The sequence below is a fragment of the Porites lutea genome, chromosome 11, assembly GCF_958299795.1.
Source record: "Porites lutea chromosome 11, jaPorLute2.1, whole genome shotgun sequence".
Classification (NCBI taxonomy): domain Eukaryota; kingdom Metazoa; phylum Cnidaria; class Anthozoa; order Scleractinia; family Poritidae; genus Porites; species Porites lutea.
The window spans coordinates 6,700,000-6,717,280 of record NC_133211.1 but is presented as its reverse complement, the minus strand read 5'-3'; the positions used below and the strand labels follow the sequence as shown (position 1 = coordinate 6,717,280).

Genomic DNA, 17,281 nt, shown 5'->3' with positions numbered 1-17,281 from the left:
TTCACTCTTTAATAACAGAGTATTGTTACATGCATTACTTTGTAGAGCATATAAGAGGAGATATAAGGTGGGGGGGGGGGGGGGGGTCATCACGTAAATTTTGAATAAAGGGGGCTCACTTGCTATTTACATGGTCTGCAGGGGGGGCCTTACAGAATTTTTGATCTTCCCAACATATTTTTTCCTCTCCTCCCAACCCCCACCCCCACCTCTACATAAATAATGACCGGTCCATTAACTTTATTGAAATACTTTTAAATACTCCAGGGAAAGAGCTGTATATTCCTTATAGAATTTGAATAAATAAGTTATGCATTGTTTTGGAGGGGGTGGGGGGGTTGGCAAACAGAGTGTATAATGAGAGATTTTGAGGGCTGTAGCAGGTTTGCTATCTCTTGGTTTAATCCCGCTTTTAAATGGAACATTGCTTCCCTATTGTTGAACCTGTCATTTTTGATGCAGGTTTGATTCCAAATGACAAAGAATCACTTGGATTTCCCATGCACAGGACTCCCAAGTAATATAGAGAATTGTACTGGTCAATCCACACTTAGGTTAAGCTGATAGTCCATATTTTAATTTTGCCCTAATTTATCAGCTCAATTACGAGCACTGTATCTTACACAGTGCTTGATCAATTATTTAACAAATTTGCTCATTTACTTTTTTTACAAACAAATGAAACGTAACCCTCAGTCATAAACCATCAGAAACTGTCAGTATCAGAAAACTATATTTCATTAATTATGGTCCTTATTTGTTTGGGTTTATTATTTTTATTTCAATGCCTGGTTTTTTGGCTTAAATATCTGTCTCAGGATGAAAATGACTCAGTTGGAAGGAACTGTTTTATTTATGAAGGGTCAATAAATGATTTATGATTACACTGATACTGATGGCTCACTTTTCCATCTCCTGTGACAACACATACAGACAACCGAGAAAAAATGAGAAAATGTTGAGGAAAAAAAAAAAACAAGTAAAAATTAATTTAAACAGCGCAATAATATTATCTCATTTCATCAAAAAAGGAGCACACAAATTGTTTAAATGTAACTTGATTCAATCATTCATTATCAGTTGTGAAAGACTATTAAATTTAAATTGAGTGAAAATATTATTTCTCAGGAAGGTATTTCTTTTCTGCCTCTTTTAATTCATCATCTCTTTGCAAACGGAAGACCTCCTTAACTGGTGCAACCTGAAAAACAAATTTAAATGGTGAGTGAGTAGACACAGTGCTAAATTTTTCCTATTACTGAAGTTCTAATGGGAAGTTTAAAATTGATTGAACAGAGGATTTACTAGAAACCTAGACTGGAGCAAACATTTTATTGGCACTCTGAGGCATGTACTCTTATTCATTTGTCTTGAATACACATGCTCCAACAGTCAAACAAATCTTTGTACCTTCTTTTCCACATTAACTAATGACTGATCTTTGTATATTTGCTGGGTAACATCTTGCATTGCAGTTACTGATGCTCTCAGGTTGTGATTGGCCCAGATCACCAGTGATATACCCCATTCCCTAAATATGTCTGTTGGCACCGTGTAATACTTGGTAGGAACTATTACAACTGGACCCTGTCAACAATAATGATAATAAATATTAAAAATAGTTTAACATCATTAACACAATAATAATGAATTATTCATTCTCATAATATATTTTTTTTCCTCCTGCCAAGTCATCCTTTGCGATGACTTGTTGACAAGATTATATCCATTCTTTACTTAAGACTTCACTTTTAAATTGACGTCTGTAAAATGTCTCTCAACAAACAATGGGTTGATAGTGCTGTCAGTTGTGCCAGTTTGTGGTCAAACAAAACGAATCACAAAGGTAAACTTCTTACCTGGTTGTTCCAAGCTTTAACAAATGACTCAATGTCTGAAGGGTCAGATTTCTTGCTGTGCATTAAGATAGCATCAGCTCCAGCATTGAGATAAGCCTCAGATCGTTTCAGGGCTTCTTCCAGACCCCATCCAGCAATGAATGCCTCCACTCTGGCAACAATGCAAAAATCTGGATCTGACTGTGTATCTGCAGAAAAAAATGGCTTGTTACTTTAATAACTTTAGACTTATCAAAAAGCTGGGTATATATGTAGTCTGAAATAAAGCACTTGACAAGTAACAAACATCTTTATGACTACTAAAGGCTTATTGAACTCTAGTTATTGTAGGAAATTACAAATCAGTTGCTGAGTATTCCTATAATAAATTAAAACACTTGCTTCCTTTAAAAATTTTTCCACTGCCTTTTTTGCTGCATGTGTAAATTCCCTAAAAGATGGGCTGAGTGAAACAAGTCTAAAGTATGCGGTAGAGAAATTAAAAGTTGCCACTTTGTACAGTTATAAATGAATTTTTTTAACAAATGTTCTATACTAGCCTTTAAGTATATGTGCAAACAAAATAATAAAATTGCATCACCACAAATAACATTATTACTGTACCTTTGCATGCTCTAATCTTTGCACAGAACTCATCAATATCAGCAAGAGGCTGTGCTCTGCCATCCAACAAAGAGTTAGTCTTGGGGAACAATTTATCCTCAATACAAGCCCCTGCAACACCTCTTTGTTCAAGCTTTGTCACCAAACGACGAGCATTGTTGAAGTTTCCATAGCCAGTGTCAGCATCCAATAAGATTGGGATGTCTGTAGCATCACTCATGAATTCCATGACCTCCATAACTTGAGTCCATGATGCTTCATTACTGTCACGCACACCAAGCTGAGCAGATATGGATAAACCGCTACCCCAGATACCCTTAAACCCTAAGAAATAATATCAGTATTGGGAAATGATAAACCTGAGGCTCCAGAAGAGTTCCTTTCAGTGATTTATTCATGTAGGTTATGTTTGATAATATTCATTAAACCCAGTATATGTTACACTGTTGTGTTCCCGGCTGAATCTATGCATTTTCTAGTAATCACTCTGCCAGACATGTTCTTCATAATGAACTACTTACCTAGGATAAACTAAAATATAATTAATGATTGATTACTAACTTGGCAAAAAGCAGTGTTACTGTTGATTAGATTAAGAGGTTAGGGGGTTAGAGCTACCATCCACCCTCGCACTGCCAATAACATAAGTGTTATGTTATTTACGGGGGGAAGGGAATCAAGTAATTTTTTGGGGCATTTCTTCAGGAATTTATGTAACCTGAGTATCAGGCCCTCCTTGCAGAGAGGGACAGAGGGAGAGCGAGAGGGGAGGGCTTTCTTTTCTTGCTTCCTCGTAATTCCCCAAGAAAAGAAAGCCAGATACTCGGGGTAGAATTTAAGATATTTAAGAAATACCTTAAATGAGTTACTTCCTGATTGACAAAGAATGTCATATACTTACCAGCCTCTTGCACTATTTTTGCACTTAGTCCATTATGTGCCTCCATAATGAATTCAACATCAGGGGATTGTATCATTTTCTTGAGCTGAGAGGTTTTCTGGAAAAATGTAAAATATCACTGCAACAAACTTCTCAATTTTTCAGGTAAACTATCTACTGAAATAATGTATTTATTAGAACAAGAAAAAGTTTATAAAAAGTCTCAAATTGGTTGATTAGTAGGTAAATGGACTTGCAAACCAGATGTCTGAGGTTCAAATACCCCACCAACCACTACTGTGATTGTTTCTCAGAAGTTCCAGGACTAACTGCTTCACCACGCTTGTAGATAACCAGCTGGTTTTCCTCCTGCCAGTTGGGATTTGTTACCTTAATATTTTCGTTTAAATTATCATATTGTTGTGTTGACCCACTAGCCCATGTGCTATTTTAAATACAACCAAGGGTGTTGTTACCAGTTCTCATTATCATCTTCAACAATTATCATGATTTCGTCATAACTAGATTTCAGACTGTTGCTTATGGCAAACATAGCCTGACCTACCAAGGCCCTGTCCTTTGGTCCAAACCTGATATACATTTCATATTTTATTGATTATTAGATTATTTTATTGACTATTAGACAAGTAGGTGTTCCCAAGCAACCTTGACACAATAATAAAGTTCTTACTTACTTACTTACTTACTTACTTAATAAAGATTATTGTCTATTAGTTTGATTGCTGTTAGCTTTTAACATCCATGCTAGATTTTCCTTCCTTTTTGGGGGTCTGGTTTGCATTCTTCTCCAGACAGGAATGTGGTCCAGCAAAATGTCTGGAAATCGGACTTAACTACTACATTACTGTCAAAAACAGAACGATTTAACCTGGGCATGTAAACTGCGCATTTGTTATTGATCAGACTTAAAGAGTAACATAATTATGTTTTACTGTCAAACCAAAGAAAGATGTTCCGGCCCTTCTTTTGATCAATCACTACCTATACCTGTGTTTTTTAGCTTTCTAGCTGAGGTTTTGCTGTGGAACAGTAGTTTTAATAAGCACTTCCACATTAGTTTCCTTTTTCTGTTAAATTACCTTCTCTTTGGTGGCTTGCGTTGAAGTAAGCCTTTCACCCATTTTCTCTGAAACAACATTAATGGGCCAATTTTTAACATGACACTTTGTAAGAGGGAAGAGGCAAACAAAGTTTTACAGACATCCTTGCCACTTGTTAAAGAAAGTTAAAGAGAAAAAATGAATAAAAAGAATAATTCTGCAAACGTAAGACCATTTAAAAATACTCCATTTAAAACACTGTCGCAGTAGTAGTAGTAGTGGTAGTGGTAGTGGTAGTGGTAGTAGTAGTAGTAGTAGTAGTAGTAGTAGTAGTAGTAGTAGTAATAGTAAATAGTAGCAACAGCAGTGGTAGGAGTATTAAAAAAAAGAAGTCTTGGAAACACCCAAAAAAAAAATCTGCCAAAATTAGTCTCCAATAGCAGCCAAAATGACATAAAAAAATTTAGATGTAACTTAACCTGTTTAATGTTTACATAATATCCAATTTAAATAATTTCATAATGCTAAACCCCTCATGTGTCAGATTAAAAGATTTTTACAGAACATTAAAAATGTAAGCTTTTCCCTCAGAGAAAGCACACATCTCAGAAGCAAGCAACTTGTTACCCTAAGATGACTTTAATTAGAAACCTAACAAAGTTTGTTTTACAAAAAAATAGGAGGAAATTAGAACAAAACAAACTGGCACAAAATACAAACAAGTTCTTAACTAAACCTTTTGTTGCCATTAACAACTTTTTGAAACTACAGTTAATTTCAGAAAACCCCTTAGGGCTCTTTCCCTCAGTTGAGAAAAAATCATTTTTAAGATACATAAAAGGGAGTATGTGGATGACTGATTCAAATGGCGTGATAATTAGCCCTCAGGCTCATAAAAACTATTTAAAAAGATCAATTTAGGGAAATCCCCAAACTTTGTCATCACAATCACTTTTGTAAACTGCCTATTTACAAATTGCGATATAACCAAACAGTTATACATTTGGCTTCCCTCTCCTTTTCATAGCTTGGTGTTACAGAGGCCAACACTCCCCCCTCCCCCGCCCCTTCCCAACGAGTAACACAACAACGTACATCCCCCCCCCCCCCCCCCGCCATCTTCTGTTTTCCAGTAAGTGAAACACATGTCATCTTCTGCTCTAAAAGAGTACATCAAAAAGACATCAAAAAGTGGTTGAATCGTGAAATAAAAGCAGGTTTACTTCCCGTTAATTTCGTGACTTGCTATTTTACTTAGAACGTCCGAGTGGCGCATGGTCACACTGTCAGTGTACGTGAGTTTAACAGCTGGGGAGGTGCACTCCACCAGCTCAATGCAAATACTCTATATCACTGTTTTATGTAAAGGCTACCAAATGGTTGGGTTCTCTGCGAATAAGCTCCTATGTAACGGCTTGAAGTAAAGTGGATTTTATGGTCTTGCTCGTGGTTCCGATTACTCAAGCGAGGGAACAAAGAGGACGATCGATCGACCAATCCTTCACGTGGATTGGTCGTTTTCTTCACAAAACTTATTAGTATAAGATTTTATATAAGTTTTTTTCTGTATTTACCTGTAATCCGACGAAAAGTAGTGGCGGATAGCCGTCCATATGCCCGTCGAAGGAACATTGTGTGTTTGATGAGGAATTCTGTTGTCTATGACATAGAACGAGAATGACTGGGAACAAATGTATACGACTGGCGTGACAACGTGACAGTCGCGTTTCGTCACATAGCACCAGTCACGACCTTCGGGGGTGACAAGGCCATTCATTTTTCTGCAACTAACAAGTGAACGTTCAAAATGAATTCCTTCGGTCCCCTAGCCTAGGTGAATCTCGTTTATATCGGCAAACATGATAATAGTACGAAGAAAACGTTGTTTTCGGGGCAGTTATCGCAATCACCCTCGTTGCAAACCAGTCACAAAATGCAAAATAACAACAAATCACAAAAGGTGTTACAAGTCATGTTTAACTTCTGGAGTTAATATAAGGTCACTCAATCATTACAAATGTCTTTTTTGTCATTTGACAACCAAAACAGAACCTGACCACAGGTTGATTTCGGTTTCCAGCCTTTAAAAAACTGTAAAGTGGTTTATAACATCTCCGTATACTTGCTTTCCAAACAACAGCTGAAACAAGCCTTTGCCTTCAAAAGATTTATTTTTTCTAAAATTAAGTTAATTTTAATACCAGAATCCTAAATATGCTAAGGCGAGAAATGATAGAAATCACTCCAATATTTTCTGGGATCGCCTGGAGGTACACCCCTTAGGACGTGGTAAGGATAAAACTATATGCGGATACCCAGGGGCAGTTCTGACAGCTCTCTGGCAAAAATCGATCCTATATATAGTAAGGGCGGATTTAGGGGTAGGCCCAGGGGGTTCCGCCCCCTCTTTTGTTGTTTATCAAATATTTCAGCATAGGGGCATTTGCTAAATTGCATCTCAGAGAACTTCCCTCTCCAAAATTTTTCCGGAGGAGCATGCGCCCGAAACTCTCTAAAAAAATGCGCCGTTCGCAGTCCTGATAGGCGCTATCGCGTCCATATTGCCACTGTATACTGTATCATATCTCTAGGCCCCCTATATCACAAACTCCTCCCACCGCCTCTGTGTAAAGACTTTAAGGACAGTTTTGATAGTTTGGTTTACGGTCATGTGCTTTTGAAATTGTTGTTATTCGTCATGTTTCGTCTCACGACTAGTTTTTTCCCTGGGAAGGACCCGGCTACATCAGCTGAGTAATAATATTTTTCGTTCCCCGCAGCTGTATTTACTACCCGTACGATTGACAATCAGGGCGGTTTAATCAGGCAAATAGGCAAATTCTTGGCAACCGCTCAGCTGCCCCTTCCTCATTTTTAGTAACATCCAGTAAAATGGTTTCGCCAGCCTCGCGGGAGTCGCTTTTTCCCCGTCAGATTTTCGTGTAATAGGTCTTCACTTTATCTGAAAAGTTTATGAGCGCCTGATCGCACGCCCGGGGAGCACTCAAGAGAAGTTTGGATCGAGTTGTGCCTCCGAGGCCTTCAAACCCTGACGCTGTTAAGACAGGTTTTGAAAAGTTTTGTGAAAGAAAAAAATGATGGTACCAAAGAACAGTCACAGACCACTCACTGCAAACCTTCAATATTCTTTTAAAGGCTTCCGTCCAAAAAGATACCCCTGTTCAAGACGTGTAGTCAAATTTTAAAACTGTTGAGGCCTCGTGTTCAGCGGCACATATTACCCGTTTAGGTTAAATAAGAATCGCGCTGGCCTCCTCCGCAGGCAACCATCAGTGACGGTCTGCTGAAGCTTGAATCGCGCATCACTTGGCTGACAAACTGGACCCAGAACATGAAATTGTACTTTGTACTTCTGAAAACATGAAAAAATCCACTAACACAACGAAGCGAAATTTTCTCTTTTGTTGACTACAGTATTATATTGAAGCTTATTTGTTCAAACAAAGCATGAGGAAAAATAAAAAAAAATCATATAGGAAAACGCAATTACGTGTAAAAACAATATGGCAGAATTTATCAAATACTACAAATTGGATTTCGCTATTTCTCCTTTGTACCAAGAGATCATACCGGTAATATATGATCTCTTTTTGTACGTAATACACAAACCTTGCCGTATTCCCAGACAGGATTTTCAATGAATTATTTCAAAGGCAAAAATGTTTGAGCAAGTTTAAACTTGTAGTACAATGCTGTTTGGGTGCTTAAGAACAGGAGATTATGACATCACAAAGGACATCACAAACGACACACGCGAGTTTAGCGTAGTCGGGCAAGTTTGAACTTGAGTCAACTTCACTGTTTAGCACCATGTTGGCGACACGCATATCATTGGCTGTTATCGGTAATGTAATATTTATCGTTTGGTTAAACTGCGCAGCGATTGGCCGAATTCAAAGGACAATTGAATATTAATCATCAGCTGCTTACTCGAGCATAATTCATGAGAGCGGGACAATTACAAATTCCTAGCAGAACTTGTGCATCTAATAAATAGTCAGGCGCGAAGCTCGATCGCTGGAGAAAACGATCAAAATGTCGAAGAAGACGAAACACCGAAAAATTATGATCCGTGTGAATGGCCAAGCCAACCAGGGAGGTCGAAAAGAAATGGAAGATTTTAAACGCGTAGTTTTTGACCGTAATCCGGAGCAAGCTTTCTTCGCTATCTTTGATGGCCACGGTGGAGGAGACGCCGCCGATTTCGCCAGGAATCATCTATGGGACAGAATAAAGCAACAAAAAGGGTTCTACTCTGGCGAAACTTCGCGAGTCACCAAGGCAATAAAGGATGGGTTTGTGGCTACGCACCGAGAAATGTGGAAGCACCTCGGTAAGTTAGTTTCCCTTTCGTGTCATTTCGCGTTGGATACTGAAACTTGTGGTATGGCTAAAAAAGATACACTTCATGATTCGATTTGGGGCATGTCATTTGTCGCTTTTCCTTGGATCGTATAGAAAATTAAGAGATATCTTTGGCAGTTTGTATATATCCCGCCAAAATTGTTGTTTGGAATTATTCGTGACGTTGAAAAGCGACTCGTGCATGAATATATCCTGTTGTCTTTCAAAGCTTTTCATATGCAAAACACCCATGCTTGTTTGTAGTATGAAAGCCATGTAAAAAAAAATTGCTCTTTCCTGCCGAAATAAAGTAAAAAGCATTTTTACAGAGAATGTTTTTTCTCCTGTAAAAGGTGTAAAATATGTCGTTTCCTTAATCGTTTTTACGCGTGATGGATCACTACAACGAAGAAATTTACTAAAAATGTTTTGAACCTAATTAAATTGTCTATTGCGTCACAATGACTCTTGGAAATTCAGTAATTTTTTTAAAAGCCGAGAACGGGCTGTTTTAATTTTGTGGTTTAGGCCAGTGAAGGAAAAAATTCAAAAATCGAAAATACAACCGCTTGGTCCGAACTTAGACCGGATGTTGGTAATCAATCTTTTGTTTTTAGAACCTGTGTCTCTGCAGGGTGCTGAGGGCCCTGTTAGCACCTGTCAATCAAATAATTGTTTCCTGTCACGCTAGAATAAGATGTGACAGGAGTGAGTTCAAGTCGATCGGAGTGGTCACAAGCTGAAGCTAGTGAAATGTTGTTTTTTTTTTTGTAGAACTCAGGAATAAATTGTTCAAAAATGGTATAACAAACCAGGTTTCTTGAATTGTGATCCACTTGCATGGTACAGCTGTATCTTCAAGACTTTTCTGGATAGAGAATGGAATCTCGATGCTTTTTTCATTTTTGTCTTTCTATTTTATGTCGGAACTGTAGTTTTTTAAAATACTAATTTCCCCGTCTTTATAGTCGAAGGCGCGATCCAACTTGTCTACGGTATGGGTGTGACAAAAAGCACTGACATATCACTCTAAAATGTCACACTCATAACAACCCCCGGCGATGTTTGTGTAACGATATCAGATTAAATATTTGAACAACAAACATATCACTACACCACGAGAAAAATTATTGATGCACATCGAGGAATTGTATACTTCGTTAGGAGCCTCCTGACTTCGCACAAATTTCTCGTTTCACTGCAATACTTTCCAAATGAAATGCAAGTGAACGACAGATATGCGAGTCATGCAATCTCTGGGACACAGGCTGGTCCGAGGAAAAAAGGGAACAAAAACCTGAAAACCTGACTCGATAAATGCGTATATAAGGAGGTCCAGGCTTATGTTTCTTTTCACAATACCGTCAATGATCTAATTGACGCCCTCTCTCAAATAAACGCCTCTTGTCTAATAAACGCCCCCTGTATTAGACGCCCCTCAGACACCCCATATGACAGTCACTCCAAAATATACCAGGGTTTAGCAAAATGGAGCAAAATCATTCAAGTTATTCAGTTTTCTCTTTGATTAGAATATACAAAGTTTTGTGCATTGCATCTTGTTTAATTTCAAGTTTAAAGTAAGGATAGACTATAAACGATGACAACACAATTTCCCTGTTAGCAGAGGTCTCTTAGGACGAGGCCTCGTCGTGCGAGACCTCTGCTAGCAAGGAACAACACAATGACCCTGAACGAGGGTTCTCACATGGAAGTTGAGATTTGAAAGAGCGACACGGATATCAACTGATGCAATGAATATTCCGCTGTTTTTAAACTCGCCTAAAGCATATCAGTTTTGAAGAGTTTGATATAAAATTGGAAATAAACGCCACTTTTCTATTGAACGCCCTCTCTCTCTTGGACCCTAGCCTGCATAACAGACGCTGTATGAGGCAAGCGAGGCGAACGCGGCACTTTGCGCGGAAAGGAAACGATCGCGAAGCGCGAGAGACGCCGCGTTTACCTCGCGTGGCTCATAAAGCGTCTGTTATGCAGGCTACTTGGAGCCCTAAAATTAAATAAAAGTCAGGGCGTGTATTAGATCATTTGCGGTATTTTACCTTAAGAAAGAGGATTGTTTAATCAAGGATAACGTTTTCTAGTCCAGGCTCCCGCGGAGACGTTTCTGTATGTTTCTGCATATTTTGAATGCATTATGATTCATTTTTAATGCGACAATGTGGTGATGAAACATCTTTATTTATTATTTTGTAACTGAATTTAACTGTTCCATTCGTAGATTCCTGGCCACGAACAAGACACGGCCTTCCGAGTACATCGGGTACAACAGCAACTGTTGTAATTTTAAAGGGTAGAACGCTGTACATAGCCCACGTGGGCGATTCAGGCGCAGCCCTCGGAAGGTTAAATCAGGAGAAAAAACTCCAAGCCGTACGCCTTACGGCCGATCATAAACCTGACGTTCCTTCAGAAAAGAGTCGGATAGAGTCAGTTGGTGGTCAGGTTCTCTCCCGGAACGGTGTACCACGTGTGGCGTGGGAGAGACCCGTCCATCATGGCCATAAGGGACCAGTTCGAAGAAGCACACAACGGGAATCGGTGCCATTCTTAGCTGTTTCAAGAGCGCTTGGTACGTGGGACAAATGAAGTACTATTTTTGACGAATAAAGACCTTTGAAATATATAGGAGTCTCGGAAAACTACTCTTTTTTTCTACTTGATGATCCAATATATTCGTTGCCACGGAAATCTTGAACTCTCATTTTTCACAGATTTTTTTAGGGACTCAAATTCCCCCCTCGCAAATTTGGCTAGTAGTGGTCGATCAATTAGTCTGTCAGTTCGTCAATCAAATGATGAGTTCCAAATTAGCGCGGTAGATTTACGGCCAGACCGCTTTTATTCTGAGGTGGTTCATATTTCTTCCCTCGGCAGTGCAGAAACTCTATGGTTATGTGAAAATATGGAACAATTTAAACAAAGACAGCAATAAACCAATATGAACCCGAAGCTTAGTCCGTTGTTGGGAGCTCTTCAGAGAGCCTGCTCGCAGGCTAATATAAATATACTTGGTCTTCTCTAAACAGAAACTGTGGCCAGTTCCGCATCGACGAGGAAGTGAAACACAAGACTTGACATCCCGTGTGTTTACGATGGCCAGTTAACTTTTATCGACTCAGTTGAAAATCCCAAATTCTTCTTGCTGTGGCGATAAGCGCAAGAACAGATTGCTGTTAACAAAACTAATAACATTGAACGTATTTATTTATAATGCAGGTGATCTGTGGAGTTTCAATTATTATCGCAGTGAATTCATTGTCTCCCCAGTCCCTGACGTTCGGGTCCACAAACTGACACCTGGAGTGGACAAGTTTCTGATCATAGCATCTGATGGACTGTGGGGGGTGATGAAAGTAGATGAGGCAGTCAAATTTGTTCATAATTACGACCAGGACGATATATGCAAAATGGGGGACGTGTCACACAGGTAGGATCAGTGAGGGTCTCTTTCGTTCTGTTGGCCCACATAACGACGCAGTCTATTCTTTTATCACTACATTTGGGCGTATAAACTACTGAATCCACGATATAAAGAGCGGGTCATTGGAGTTAGGTAGCATGCGAGCAGGCTCACTCGAGGGAGTTCGGGGAAAATTTTGGCGGCGAGCCCGCCAGTGGGCGAGGAAGAGTCACTTTTCCTTACTGTATTCTTCTCGCCGGCAAAATTTTCCACGAACTCTCTTTAGCGGGCCTGTCCGCAGGCTACGTGATAGGTTTTTGGTCACGTGGTAGGATCGTTTTCGCTTTGAGCATGTTTAAACTTGTTCAGTGTTGTTGAAAGTTTTGATCATTTGACCAAAGCGCGAGATAGCTGATGGGCAGCTGCTGAAGTAGCTTGTGCCAGGTTTTCAGATAGTAGGGACACCAGCAAAATAAAACAAGCCAAGTGAAAATAAGACCCGCGCGATCTGGGATAGGGGCAGAGGCTTATCTAAAAATTAATGCAAAATAGTTGTACGTCGACTAATTGGCTGTCGAAGTATTTCAATTTGCGAAACGGCTGTACTTTTGACTTAAAATAGTGACCAACGTACACTCCCACTTTCCCTATATTCGTAATTTTGGATCTTAGACATCTTTGATCAGAATAATCAGGTACCAGAATTTTTTCTAGCCAATGGACATGCGTTCCGGTGAGGGGGCAAAACCTTCCCATCTTCTTGCGTTTTCGCGTCTTCAATTTGCCCCAACAGCTTACCCTCACCGGAAATAATAATATTTTCGGTGAGGGTAAGCTGTTGGGGCAGACTAAAGACGCGAAAACGCAAGGAGATGAGAAGGAGAGGGTCCCGCTCCCCTTTTTCTCCCCCCCCCCCCCCCCCCAACTTTGGTCAAACTCTCACCCTTGCCTATCATTGGCTACCAAGCACCGTCTGAAGCTTTTTCGAGTTTATAATTTAGTGTCTTATATTCTTTTACTTTACCAACAGATTAGTTTATCGAGCATTGGCAAAATGGAGAGAACGGGAATTAAGAGCAGACAATACAAGTGTTATTGTAGTGTTCTTCGATGAAGCACCTCAGGTCGAACCACCAGCGAAAAAATCAAGACTCGACACCCCCGATAGTGAAGGTGATACAACAGAGGGGGAAGCGAAAGAATCTACGGATTCCGCTCAAGAAAGCGATAAAACTCCGGACCAAGACTCCCTAACAAGTACAAAACCAACGCTTGTGAGAAAACTGGCTTTTCGCTGTTCCAACCCAATGCAGTTTAATTCTTGTATGAATCACTTCTCGAACACTAATTCAGCAGCCGGACTGCTGTCATCTTTAACTTCTTCAAACCACGCTAATTCTTCGTCAGTGTGTAATTGTCAGTCGTAAATATAAATTATAAGGGCGTCGAGTTAAAAATTGTTTTTCCCTCCAACAAGTGAGTTTTTGAGAACGCTAATAAGGTCGTTAAAAATTCAGTCGTGGACAGTTCCTTTTATCCAGCTGCGTCGACAGGTAAAGAGAAGAATTGAATGCAATAAAAAATGAGCGACTGGGGAGTCCGCAGTCTTCGCTCGTTTACGCCCTCGCTTACGCCCTCGCTTACTGCCGTTGGAAATTTGTAGAGCTCAAGTTCTCACTTTTGGAGGAAGAATTGAGAGTTCCTAACTAAGAGAACTGGCTTTCCAGAAGCCTTGTCTTTAAAATTTATTTTAAAAGACTTAAAAAAACTAAATGCTCAACCTTGCAGATCTTGGTCATGCATTTTAAAAGGTCCTAAGAAGTGGCTTCTCCTAGTTATGCTCTTTGCTTTGTAGTAAAATGAATTTCGTACGTGTATGTATTGTATATATAAGTCACACTACACTCGCGGCGAGCTTTTAAATTCCTCAAATATTTGTAATATATAGGCTGAAATATTCTTTGAGGGGTAATAGGCGTTTCACGATATTTTGTAACAATCGGTGTAGAAAATATGATTCTTTTAATATCAATTTTTATCAAATGTTCAAAGTCGAATACTCTTGTAAATAATATTTAAATGTATCGCCACTAAGCTCCCAAAAATACCGTGAAAACTTGAAGCTTTCACCTTGATAAATAGAAAATAGCTGTTAGGTGTTTTCTTACAAGCTGAAAATACATTAGATTAGTGCCAACGAAATGAACTATTTTTAGGCACTGTGCTTGGCACCACAGTGTGTCGTCGGAGATGGAAAAGGTTAAAATTTGGTTATAAAATTGAAGGCTTAAAATGTATTACTAGTATGGCAGGACCAGAAATAAAAAAGGAATGAACTAAGGCACAAAAAAGGTGCAACAGTGTCGAGGCTAGCTTTTTCTTCCCAGCACTTCTAGTTCGTTAACTATAGTGCGAGGTATGAGAGTAGAAAAAGCAGTCACTCGAATGTGCGCAGAAAGAGTCTCATGTGGGAAAGGATTACAGTACGTTTTCACGCTGCAGATTTTTTGGAACAGAAAAAAGTGTTTACATGAGAAAGAGAGTGATACCAGTCTTCTTAAGAGGCAGGATCTTCCATCCGTCATGGCTAAAAGACTGGAGTGGAACAGACTTATCAAATCGGTGCGGGTGCGCCCGAAATAGACAGATAGACTTAAAACAAGACTTCAACTGCCACAAGATTGGTTTGGTACCCTACACCAATGGCTGCCGTTTCATTGTTTTCGAACACCAATATGGCCGCCGTGACGTCTTGCGAAAACGCTCTGTCTTCAGCATGTGGTGTTTTACTTTTCAAGTGAGTGGATACACAGTACCGTTATTATAACGCGTATAGGATCATCAGTGACGAAATTATTTACCATTACATGGTAAAAGTGAAATACGTCGCGTCGTTGTTGGAGATTGTAAAAAAAATCTACCTACAAAGATAATGAGTGATACTAGAAACTGAAAACAAGAACTCTTGCAAAAAAGACTATCATGCGGAGAAAGATTTTTTCTAAGTTGAACGCACACTTTCTGTCTTTCCCTGGTCCTGGCAGGAGTGACCAGTTTACAGCAAGTTCATGCTGGCAGTCCACTCTGTTCTTTCCAACCTTGTCCCGAGGCGTTCTCGGATCGGTCAATCCTGGACTCTACCTTCCCAGACTTCGCGCGGACAACGGGTCAAGAGAGAACGCCTAGGGACTAGACTGAGTTCTTTCTGCTTTCGGACATCCTGCTGGCTTCCACTTTGATCAAGTTCGCTCCCAAATGAAGGATTTTAATGACGACCGTGCTAGAAAGTTACGTCTAGATTCCGTAAAAAGCGCAGCATACCTTTGATTTTCCCCAGCAAACGATTTTGTCCGGATGATTTTGCGCACTATGGGAAATAAAACGCAGGTGGCACTTGTAACCATTCTCAATGACTCTCCACTGCTTTCGTTTAAATTGTGGTGTTTTTCGTTACAGAAACTGGACGGTTTTTAAGTGAAGATTATACCGGTGATTAACTTAAGTTTTACTGCGTCTCGTTTTACCGATGAAGACCGAAGTCTGCGAAACTTTTTCTTCTCTTCTGCACAACGACTACAAGGATGTGCCAACTGATATCGATGTACTGGCTGCGCCTTAATTTCTTTGTTTTGTTACGTTTTTGTTCCTAACAGTCGGTGTCACATCAGACAGACGACATTTACACTCGCACCTTCCCATCAGGGCCACCGCCCTACGAAGGCCATTTAGCCTGTGCCCAGCCAAGATAACCAAGGTAGCCGTTTTAGAAGGTTCGACTGTATTAACCCCGTTTACACAGCCAGTTAACCTCGATTGTCAAAGACAACTTAATTTGCTCGTCTTCCTTATAAAAACTAACAATCTTTTATTGACGAGTAAAAATCTTTTCAAGTTTTCTTATTCGAAAGGAAAGGTTTCCTCATCCCCTATTCCCCCCCCCCACCCCCACCCCTTTCACTGTCTTTAAAGTTTACATGTTCATCTTATTTTGCATACCACCATTCTCCTTGCCTTCGACTAATTCGCTTTTTTCCTCGAGGATTAATGGTGTGTTAAGACTGTCGTTTTCAGAATCTTCACGAAATCCTGTGGACCGGACCTTTCTCTGACCGCCACAACTTAATTTGATGAGGCACATCTCTGGTCTTTCAATATGAATGGGAAGTTGTCTAACTCGTTTTTGGAGATAGTTTTCACTAAAAGCCGACCATTTGAGAACAGTCCGATTGCGTATCGCCTTCTCGGTGGAGAAGGCAGGAAGAATCCTCGTTTGCCGCTATTCGCACAATCTTAACTTGTGCTAAGGTTCATGTGTCCTGAAGGTCACCTGACACTTCCTTCTACTTTAAACAGAGGAAGGGTACAGCACCTCAGTTACTTTTTCGTTATAAAAATTAACCCCTTGTTCTCCTGATAACTATTGCACAGTCTCTTACCCTAAAAATTATAGAATTGAGGCGAAGAACACCCTGACCAAATAAGACTATTATGTAGATTCAGTAGCAACATCTTGACAGCCGTCCTCTCCTTTTTGCGACGTTTTAACTTGCCGAGCTCGGAAGATTGGAAGTGATAGCTCGTATTCAATATTAACAAAACTCATCTGTTAGATCATGATGACCTTAAATGCTTCCTCCAGCCGTCGATGGTATTATAGACTGCGTGGCAGGCGCCATATTAGGGGCGGAAGATGGGAGAAAAGCGCGAAAGGGAAAAAAAAATCTTACCCTCTCTCCCCAAACCCCCTCCCTTTTTCCCTTCCTCCCAATCTCCTACCCATTTCGACGCCTGCTACGCAGGCTATGGTATTGTAATTTCAATTTCCCTGGACTAGAAACAAAAAAATCGGTGAGTTTTTCCGAGACCTCGATTTTTCCCTGACTATTTCTGGACTTCTGGTAATGATGTCACCAATTCAATCAAGTCAATAAATTCATGTATATCAATTATCAGCCTTTGCCAGTCCGCGAGCAGGCCCTTCCCTAAATTCACGGCCATCAAGTGCGCATTAATCCTTCGTCTCCCTCGATTTCCAAATAAACAGCTTGCTCGCAGGCTCTATCAGCCTTTCTTACTTCGTTCAATAAAC

At 39.9% G+C, this 17,281-nt stretch overlaps 2 protein-coding genes across 2 annotated transcripts; one reads left to right on the top strand and one right to left on the bottom strand.

Moving 5' to 3' along the window:
• Positions 1-1,073: 1,073 nt before the first annotated feature.
• On the bottom strand, positions 1,074-6,087 carry LOC140951775 (phosphoenolpyruvate phosphomutase-like). Its single transcript, XM_073401122.1, has 7 exons — positions 5,978-6,087; positions 4,443-4,489; positions 3,364-3,460; positions 2,463-2,786; positions 1,860-2,047; positions 1,411-1,587; positions 1,074-1,201 (listed from the first exon to the last, which is right to left on the bottom strand). Exons 1-7 carry the CDS (start codon positions 6,033-6,035, stop codon positions 1,118-1,120), a joined length of 975 nt encoding a protein of 324 aa, XP_073257223.1. The 5' UTR covers positions 6,036-6,087; the 3' UTR covers positions 1,074-1,117.
• A 2,139-nt stretch (positions 6,088-8,226) lies between these two features.
• On the top strand, positions 8,227-14,531 carry LOC140952541 (protein phosphatase 1D-like). Its single transcript, XM_073401965.1, has 4 exons — positions 8,227-8,757; positions 11,011-11,361; positions 12,009-12,219; positions 13,223-14,531. The coding sequence occupies exons 1-4, from the start codon at positions 8,460-8,462 to the stop codon at positions 13,617-13,619; spliced, it is 1,257 nt and encodes a 418-aa protein (XP_073258066.1). The 5' UTR covers positions 8,227-8,459; the 3' UTR covers positions 13,620-14,531.
• The last annotated feature ends 2,750 nt before the right edge of the window (positions 14,532-17,281 follow it).